The following is a 10,596-nucleotide window of genomic DNA, read 5'->3' on the forward strand; positions in this document are numbered from 1 at the left end:
ATATTTAAAACTCTATCTTGTCTATGAGAATTAAAAATCTTTCTTCTGATAGACGAAACAATAAAATTCGGGAACACAAGATTTTTCACTTTATCCACAGTTAAAATAATCTTTCGATTACAAACAGCAGACGTTCATTTATTCGTCAGAATTTAACTCAATACCTGTAACACATAGCTATAATGTGGTTCGGTCACTTCCGCACGGTTTTCGCTTAGTCTTCAATTTAATTTGATCCGACCCCTTACCCCCATCTCATCCTCCTTTAGAACCGCAACATGCAATGAGCGCTTCTTATAAACTCCTTGAAATTCTGCTGCCTTGGCTTTAAAGATTGAAATAGTGAAGACTGATTTTGCAACTTATTCGTTGTTTTTTTTAAACTAGAGTTTTTTTTTAATATCTAGTTTTTAAAATCTAGAAATCAAAAAATGCAAACTTTAATCTGGTGATGACAGTTCTGGTTGATAACCCAATTTGTAAAAGTATGTTGCACATTCAAATTATCTTTATTCCTTCATCGAACCATAACATGACAACGACTACCGGATTCCTAATCTTTAATCAAATTCAAGTCCTAAAACTTACGTTTGTAACTTAAAAAGACACATCAATTACTGAAGTGCAGAAAAAAACAACAGTTTGAAAATAAAAGTCACAAAAAAGACGTATCTCCGAAACACGGTGTCCCGGTCGTCACTTGGGAAATTATGGAATATAAAATATTTGTATGATCTCCGCCGAATTTCGCGCTTGTTTTTTACACGCTGTTCCGATAAAATGTGCAAGTTCTGCGCAAAGTTTATTTTTGATATGATTAATTACATTCAAAATATGCAAGCAAGCCGTTTTCGTTTTAATTACAGGAGTGGAAATTAATTTTTGGAACAGAATTTAATAGGTTTTAATGTGTGTTATAGGTATTTTAATTTTATACGGTGCAATTCCCATTTTCTGTTAGGTACTTTTAATTTCTTTTTTCAAGTAAATTTTATTAAAATCCGTAAAGTATGTTGGATACAATTACAAACTACAATCTATCCATGCAAATGCATGTAATTTATCTCGAAATAAAAGGCATTTAAAATATCAAACAAAAATATATAAAACGCTTATTTTGACATCGATATATTTCTTATTTCTCAGTATTGTTTCCTTGCATCGTTTACACTAACATCACAGCTTACTTGAGTTGAGTCGTCTACACACAATCAGAGAAACTGAACTCAAAATTGCGAAAACTCGATCAGACCAGGCTGGCGCACCTGGCAGACGTCACAGGTGTTTGAAAACTGTAGAGTCACAGCCAATGACTTAACTTGCCCTTTACAGTTCGAATACTGTTTATATAACATCATACAGTTGACATATCACAATACTGGTGTAGCATGTTATATGATATCCCTCATTCAATAAGCTATTAACACATGACAAAACGTACTGACATCGTAGAATTATATATTTGGAATTTAGTTGAGTGGAAACATGTACTAATACCCAGTCATAACATAAACGGGGAAATAGAACTGTTATTCAGTCAGAGATACTTGTACAACAAACATGAAACAAATGGAACTATCGACGAAGTTAAAACTAAATAAACTAGTTTGAAAGTCAATGGCGGACAACACGCATAACATAGAGACTGTGAATTTGCATTTTTATTGGAACCGTTTAAAGAAACAATGGACGGATCGGTTAAAACGCTTGCCGTTTGGGAAATTCAACTGTTTTTCCTTTCGTTTCGCTTTCGGAGTATTCCCTTATCGATTTAGCTTGACATAATCTAAACTTTGATGTAGGTTTGAAACTGTTTGATTAAGGGATCCACTGTTTTTCTGTAGCTTTATTTTCATATTTATTTATTTTTTACATTATGGAAAGCTTACAAATATTGCAGTATTATAAAACTATACTTACAGTATTATTATATCTGGGGATATCATCAGTTTTCTTTACGCCAAAGCTAAAAGTATCATCCAATTTAAAAATACACGTAAGTGTAACTTAATAAGCATACCCTACGTTACCCAGACACATAAGCCGAAATCCTCAACCCGTACTAAACCGTATACATAAACCCTTGTTTACATGAAGCCGGCTTCAAACAGTCTTTGAGTGACGTCAATAACAATGGGGGGGACTCTCGACGTCACGTACAGCCATAGCTTCCCACTCTTTTTGGCAGCGCAATCCTTCAAAGGCGGATGAAATGAGAGCATCTTAATATCCACGTTTTAGTCTTATTTCGTGTGACATTAGCGAGCCCTCGACGAATGAACAAAGATGTGGTTTATTCTGCAACAAACTATAATGTTAACTTTTTTTTTTTTATTTACGCAGAATTAACACGAATATCACATAACATTAATAATACCTTTATTATCTAGCAAAAAATTGATAAACCGAAAAGAAAAGGTGCAGTACTACAAATACATTACAAAAACATAATTTTACTATAGTACCTAACTCAGCTGTATTCTCGCATTTGTACGAAAATACTCGTCACAAAATAAACTTGGTACGAGAAGCTTACAACCCGCTCCTCTCTTCAGGGAATAAACGCGTAATGTTCCACATTTAACACGTGTTCAATATTCATCAACAAAAATCCAATGCACTTTAATTATGGATTGAACTGCAAAATTCTATCGATATATTATTATTTAAAGCCTACGGAAAACTCAATATTGTAATTACTGTTGGTGCTAGAATAATGGCGGACCAAATTAGTTATTTACTCACATAAAATGTAACCCAGATACATATTAACACGTTTCGTAATTGGACACAAATTATTAGTCATGATAATTTATGTCAAATTTCATTTAAATTCTAATGTGTTTGAATTTGTGTCAAAATACATGTTTGATACAAAATTAATAGCAATTAGCGATACAAAAATACACCAAAAAAACTTACTTCACATTCATACATCGATAAACTAGTAAAACTTATCGCAATAGCTTAGGAAACTCCGAATATCACTCCCATAGTCGATTTATTATAATCAAATTAATTTAAGGGGTAGTAGTAAGTTCTCAAAGCCTAATTACGAAATATAGAAACCTTAGCGTACAAAATATTTAATTGTACAAAACAAGTAAATTTTTACGAACTTTTTTTGCAGAATCGCCCACAAATTTACAATGGCGCATCCAAATGCAGAGGATTCTTGTAACAGGATGCGATATCCTTTGTGTGAGAATATGAAATGCATTTTAGTTTCGCGTTACCTACGTTGTCACTCTAATGAGGCCTTATGTAAATTGTACTTCATTTAAATGCATTCGCATACATTATATAATCTGTTTATGCGGAGTAATTAGTATCGCTCACGTTTGTATCGTCATTAGAAAACGGCTCTTAATTCTTAGTGAATCGATTGTGACCGTGATCTAACATATTTATATGGTCTTATTAATAAACATGATTTAAGTGAGTAATACAAATTATTTTTTATTATGTAACGCTATTGCAGTGTGAACTATGAATAAATTTTATGTTTTATTTATGTAATTAATTAGAGACAAGTTGAGGCTGGCTTTTATTTTAAGATTTTTGACAGACGAATTACTGCGGTATGGTTTTGTGCTGTATGGTAATAATTTTTAAATGGACATAAACTAGAATAACTCAGTGCAGCCGCAAAACGAATCGAATTCAACTTTTTTATTAAAAAAAATAATTTATTTAACTATATTAGTTAGGATCAAACTACGAAAATTAATTGTATGTTGTATGTATGTATTTAGCGTCAACGGAAAGGTCAAGGTTTGATCGATACTCACACTTGATGTACATTATTAAAAAAAAACACGGTTTCATTAATTATTAAAAGAAATAGGAAGTAATAATCTCTTTCAAATTTCTCATTTTCAGCTTTAAATCTTCAATGCCTAATAAGATATATTTTATTTATAATTGTATTATATTATATTTATATACTGCTACCTCAAATCAAACATATAATTATAAGAACCCTTTGTTCTGTTTGCAACAGTAAACAACGCTTCAGAAACTGACAAACAAATGAAATTGTTTGTATTTACTTTCCCTATAGATGCATGATTAATACTGTAAACATTTGTGAATGTGTTAGGCAACATTTAGCTATTATTGTTCCTAGAACTCAATCTACTATAACACAAATAATTGAATATTTTAACAGAACCCTGGCGAAATATTATTTTCATAGACACTAATTTCAAATATCTGTATAGAAATGCAGCTAACGTTATTGTACTTTTTATCGATTCTTTTTTTTTGTTTTCCTTTTTGCTTTTTATTTTTCTACTCTACTTAAATCTCGCTCTGTCATAGACTCTAGATATCAATCAACCGGCTTCAAGGTTCCTTACCCGATGGGTAAAACTGGCAGCCTGTTATTCAAGCTTCACTGTCTATTTGTGGGAAACCACCTTGGATCTCATAACCAGATGCTTGAACTTTTCACATTTTTGTTGAAAATAATAATAAAACATATCTACTTATAATAAAATCGAGGTTAAACAATGGGGCGTAGTGACAACTTTCTTATGAAAAGTAGATTTTCTTTACCTGTATGTATAGAACTATAAATTTTTTATTCTACTTCTCTACTTGAAAATAAGGGAAATTTAATGAAAAGTCGGGGGGAAATATTAAGTCAACTCGGCTAAAATACATAGCAACAACTTTAAGTACCTAGATAATTGTGTTTAATCAACTATAATTATAATTCGTTTCAATTTACCCTATAAGTAATCAATATCAAATTTCAATAATAAGAACTTGTAAGATTTAGGCGGTATCTAAAATTAAACATCAACTTATTAATATTACCCAAAGGCAGTATTATAGTTATGAAGTAATTATCGAATATTGAAATCAAAAGCAATAATTCTCGTCTATTAATAGATAATAGAATATCAGTCCCACCTGTATAGGCGGGATTCCAAGTTACGATAGCGAATTTGAGATTAATCTGCTATCATCTGTCAATTGATACAATTATGCTGATTTCAATTGTCTTTATTTGCTCAAGACTTGAGAACATAAGTACATTTTCTTACATAATAACATTGGTAACATTTAACAATGGTAAAATTAACGCGACCTTCGTTTGTCACCTCGTTTATTGGAAATAGTGACTATGCAAATTAAGGTATCGCAAATCGTTCTGTTTGACTAGATTTGATAAGCTAAATGTCTTCACAGTTCTTACATTATCCCACAAACAATTGCATCGGTGTCGGAAGTGCTAATACACACCAAAGTTTTTCCCCGTGCACCTATAAGCATGTAGGACTTCCGCAACTGAAACGATTTGGAAACCGTTGCAGTATATGTCTCCTTCATCCGACGGCGTAAGCAGTACTAATTTGGACCCATAGTTGAATATTCCGGTGTCGATCCCGAATTGCGTGCCAAAACCTACACGATTGAGGTGGTCTCGACGCCAGCAGGTTGTACGACTCTCTGTAATTGCATCACATTATGCTAATGTGTTCTGATTTCGACATTTTGGGATGTTAAGTTGGCTTTTAAAAGTACTAAAACTAAGCTATTCATACGGATTATATAGTAAATATCTGTGATTGTATAAATCACAATCGACTTAAAGATAGTAATTATACTTTTAGCTATGTGATATAGAATTTATCTATCCACCATGCACAAAATTACTATTCGTATCGGCAAATACGAATTAGGGTATTATTTTTTAGATTTAAAGTCTGGATCATGCATTTCCAACAAAAATATTTCCACTAAACTTACTTGGATAAAGTAAAGGAATAACTTTCCTATACAAATGCATCTTCCGCGCGGTAGCCTCATGCGCTGTGACGGCCAGTATTGGGCACGGAGGTGCCGCAGACGCTATGACACGCGCCGACGCACCCGACGTTGTGAACACTATGATTGCTCTGGAATTGCTCTTGAGGGCTGCGAGAGATGCACCCATCGCTACTGCAAATGGCGGAATTACCGGTAATGGTAACTGAAAGAAAAAGCGGATTGTAGAGATAAATTGAGATTTTTGTTAATTTACTTTTTTGATTTTGGCAAAATCATCTGGTACATAAAAACCGATTATTTTGTCTTATGTCTAGTCACCTGTTTTGCGTCATACATTTTTTGTATTATCTATGAATATGATCCATCGGCAACAAAATCGGGATAAAATCTTTATTCAGGTTATACATATACTTTCTGTGTATCAAATTTAGTTCAAATCCAGCCAGTGGGTTTTACGTGAAAGAGAATAAACATCCATCCATTCACACAAACTTTCATGTTTATAATTCTAGCTTAATTAATTGCTGAGTTTTTCTTACATCTCGACTCAACTTCAAGTAGTCTCCAGAGGGATCACAAATTTCGTGTTCAACGATATCTATTGATCTTATAAGTGATTGTACTAGATCCAGTGGCGATTTACCCTCGCAGCCGCGGAGAAAAATGCCAGCGAAGCGATTTTCAACTATTTCATGCACTTGTACGAGTACTTGTCGGTCGTTTGCAGTCTCCTTGTAATAATCTTCTACGATGCTTGGAAACATGTAAAATACAGGTTTGCAAATCTAAAAATATCAAAAAGTTTATGTCCTTTTTTATTAGTAACTAAAATAATCTTAAAAGTCTAAACATAGCATAATTTGCAATATTTACCTGTTTGCATAATTTCAGTGGACTTTCAAAGTTGCAAAAAAATCTTCCCAAGCTTGAATCCAAAATAATACCCTCAGTCATCTAATAAAACAGAAAAAATTCTTTGTTACAATTAATTATTCGTCGCTCTTATAAAATTTAATATCTTATTACCCTAATTAATTCATTAAGGTCGTCGATTTCAAGTGATGTAGGCCAGAACAAAATTGGCTTCGAAGAGAATTTCTTATTTCCTTTCCTGAATTGACGCAGTTGGTCCGACGTTGCGACATCCTTTAAAATTATGACGTCAACCTTAAACAAACTTTTTGATTAGTTAATACAATATTTAAGCTTTGTTATAATTAATCGTTATTCTGTAAAAACAACAGCTTCAATAATTCAAGTTCTCTCTGGGTTTTCAGGGACGTAGGTTGGCTGTAACAACCACGGAAAAGAATATCTTTCATTGTTGTCATAACATACCTTTTAACAATGCTAATTTAAGTCAAACGAGAGCAACCTAACTCTAAAACAATTGCGCCGTCCAGTGTAACTTTACGAAGATATTTAATTCATAATTTTATTGTAATTTAATTCCAGGCATAACACTCGTTAGCATTATCACGAATCCCGTTCTATGCGATCGAAATGATGCAATCGAGTTAGTTAGTAATCCATCAAGAGATAAGTACGCCAATCGGATGACCCAGTTTCAGTGCTTGCATGCATTAATGTACTAGCGATATTCCTATTGTGTAAGAGTACACATCCCATTCACATTGACGTTCGGTATTTTACAAAAGCACTCACCCTATCGTCGATTTCAATGGGGTTGTTAACAGACATAGTAACTGATAGAGTAACTGGTGTGTTATAAGAACATTTAATCAATTCAGGCATCGATTGTGCTTCCAATATACTGTCCTTTATCTTTTCGTAGTATTCTTGATTAGCTTTTGTTAAGTCTATATTGAATATGTTTACTCCAGCATTCTTTAGAGCATTTATGTCATAGGGATCGTATTTCTGGTCTGCAATCAACGTATTTTAGATGATGAATTAAAGATAAAATAGTTTTGGCAACATTTTTGGGACTTTGGTTTGACTTATATTAAAGGCTAAGCCGCTATCGCCCCAGTTGGAGACATACCAAGGCCCTTCCTTGTCCCGAAGGCACTAAGCTTTTAGATCTGACTTCATAAATTGAACCATAGCGTACAGGGTTATCCAATACAATGGCTTGCATGTGGTCGTTAAAATAGCTATGATTTATAAGCAGCCATCTTCAATCAGTCATGGGCTCCACGAAATACCAATCAAAGATTTAAAGCTTGATAGAATAAGTAACTCCATATTATATTATTTTTTACTTACAACATTCTAACATTACATTTAAAGTCTGATAAACAATGTCATCCACAGATCTGATACCAAAATGTACCTAAAAATATAAAATTTAATTAATATATTTATCTGGCTCTGTAGTGCATCTAATAGGAAAACGTATTAGTTCACACACGTGAAAGATTTCATGAAAGTCGAGTGTCCTATATTTTATACGATAGCTCATCCATATACTATCTTATTCCAATATATGAGACGTGTTTTCTCGAAGCCCGATCATATGTATTTAAATACGATTTCGGTGAAAGTTTACAGTTCCAAGAAAGCGTTAGATAAGCCGAATATAACAATAAATAACGACTTATAAATTTCAGTGGTATTATGTAGTTGGTCGTCTTTATTGTTATTTTACAGTTGCCTTTTATATTAAACTAAGTTTTGAAACATAAATACAGCAATATTACGTATTTTGGATTAAATATTTTATAAATTAGGTACCTATCTCCTATGAGTTAGAGAGAATAAGTTGTATTAGTTGTCTGGAAGTTTTATTTTTCTTATTTTTGAATTTGTTAAACCGAAGTCTGTTTAATCTCCTTTTATAATATTAAACAAAGCTAGGTCATCATCGTATCAACGTTAAATAAATCATTACATCATACTTACACCTCTTTTGTGTTGTTTCTGTATATCATGTAACCACCAAACCATTTTGATAGTATTTTACACAAATTATATCATTACACAACAGACTCTATAAATGAATGATTCTTAACAAGCCAAAGCCACCCAGATTTTAAACAAAAAATAGAGTTGAAAATATCAATATTTAGAAATAGTATTAGGTACTTTGTGATACAATACTACAATTGACATAGTCAGTAATAGTTACTGACTGTAATAGGTTTAATCTTTGCTCACGTGATCTATTTCAGTAATAGGTATTAACGCTCGGGAATACACTACGAATATACTAAGAATCAATTATAATCTACGAAATTGAATATCGCTGTCAGTGCATGTGTGCTTGTGTGTGTATATGTTATATGCATTATTAGATCTCGTCTCTCTTAGTAATTAACAGTTAATTATTATACTTTTATATTGAGACTTTTATATAGAGAAAATTGCTATAAAAAAATCGAATCATTGTTTTTTTTCACATTTCATTTGCAGATACTTGCGAGTTCTGTTGTACGGTATTTATGTGTTTAATTCTGGGAAACTCAAATGTATAGTTTATAAATAGGTAGGTACCTACTACAATTAAATCAACAATCATTTACAAAAGAAGTAATCGTAAAAGTATCATTTAATAAAAGATTTTACCGAATGATTGAAACTGCAATCAAACCGCGACAGATTTGATTGGCAGTGATGCCAGTACTACAGCTATGCCCATCTGTCTCGGCCAGCTGGCCCTGTACCACACGATTGCCTCGTATACGGTCGCCTCGGGTCACCGTATCGAGTTTTAGAACGATACCAATAACAGATTTGATTGTTTCAAATGAAAACTTTTGTTTCATTTCCATTGTTCTGCAACCTGTAAAAATGTTTATTATAAATTCAATTATGCACTTAGACAAGTTATTATTATTATAATATTTTTTAGCATAGTTCTCGTGAGTACACATTATGTTATTTGATGATCATGTTCATGTATCATGATTCAATAATTATCTACTTATGTTCTTGGTAATTCTTTTATTTCTACCTTATTGATCAAATTTCCATACCACCGTATTCGTAGAGTGTATTTATACATATTTATACTTAAATGCACATGCATCTTCCGACGAACTCAACACTTTAAAAAATTTATGTCTTCAAATGGTCTTATCGATAACACCCAGATTCTCAGTAATTTTAAAGAAGCGATATTTTATGAGTTAAAATGTGGCTACATCCATCGTGTACGGAGAGCACTTCAATTTATGCACGTAATTAAGTGGAGTTTGCGATGGGGCTTGGAGCTCGGCACTTTCCACTAGTAAATGGAATTTACGTACGCCTCCTTTCGAACGTATCTTGAGTTACTGGTGTAAAAATGTAAAAGGAGCGTGTTGTTGGTAGAACAAAAAGTGCAAAAAAATGTTTGGATGGCTTTGGATTGAAAGTGCTGCATGAATTTTTACTGCTTGTTTCGTTTGTATTAAACTGCCACAATCGAATAAATTGCAATTGCATAAACTAACAAAAAAATAAGGTTGGAACCCTTTATTTGCATTATTTTACTCATTAGTTTTTCGCTGTAAAGCTTTAAAGAATTTAATATTTTTAGCGAAAAGATCTACAAAAATTAAATTCACATGCCCAAGACACGCCTTGGGCATGTGAATTTAATTTTTCTCAGTACAAGCATTTTTTAATCACAGGCGCGCAGTAAGTTTGGCGTTATAGTCTTTAAACGCTCCATAAGTTATTTTATAAATTAAATTAATTACATAAAAGATTAATAATCGAAACTACTATCATTTATAAATCGAACACAATGATCGATCGAGAATGTTTCAAATCTAAAGTCAATATTATGTGAGAGCATTTATGTCAGAGCTACAAGTTTACTACCAAATATATGTATAGTAATAAAAATATACATTGAACACATTTAAA

At 32.4% G+C, this 10,596-nt stretch overlaps 1 protein-coding gene across 3 annotated transcripts; it reads right to left on the bottom strand.

The window, feature by feature from the left end:
* Window positions 1-5,102: 5,102 nt before the first annotated feature.
* On the bottom strand, window positions 5,103-8,775 carry LOC113500833 (pyruvate kinase-like). Of its 3 annotated transcripts, none has more exons than XM_026881728.1 (8): window positions 8,647-8,774; window positions 8,011-8,077; window positions 7,447-7,667; window positions 6,808-6,948; window positions 6,655-6,735; window positions 6,321-6,566; window positions 5,761-5,983; window positions 5,103-5,460 (listed from the first exon to the last, which is right to left on the bottom strand). In XM_026881728.1, exons 1-8 carry the CDS (start codon window positions 8,689-8,691, stop codon window positions 5,243-5,245), a joined length of 1,242 nt encoding a protein of 413 aa, XP_026737529.1. In that variant the 5' UTR covers window positions 8,692-8,774; the 3' UTR covers window positions 5,103-5,242. The 3 variants fall into 3 exon arrangements, 2 of the variants coding, with proteins under 2 accessions (XP_026737529.1, XP_026737530.1); XM_026881729.1 differs by having other exon boundaries at window positions 8,636-8,679; XR_003401235.1 differs by having other exon boundaries at window positions 5,369-5,460; window positions 6,425-6,566; window positions 8,647-8,775.
* Window positions 8,776-10,596: the final 1,821 nt, after the last annotated feature.

The sequence above is a fragment of the Trichoplusia ni genome, chromosome 14, assembly GCF_003590095.1.
Source record: "Trichoplusia ni isolate ovarian cell line Hi5 chromosome 14, tn1, whole genome shotgun sequence".
Classification (NCBI taxonomy): domain Eukaryota; kingdom Metazoa; phylum Arthropoda; class Insecta; order Lepidoptera; family Noctuidae; genus Trichoplusia; species Trichoplusia ni.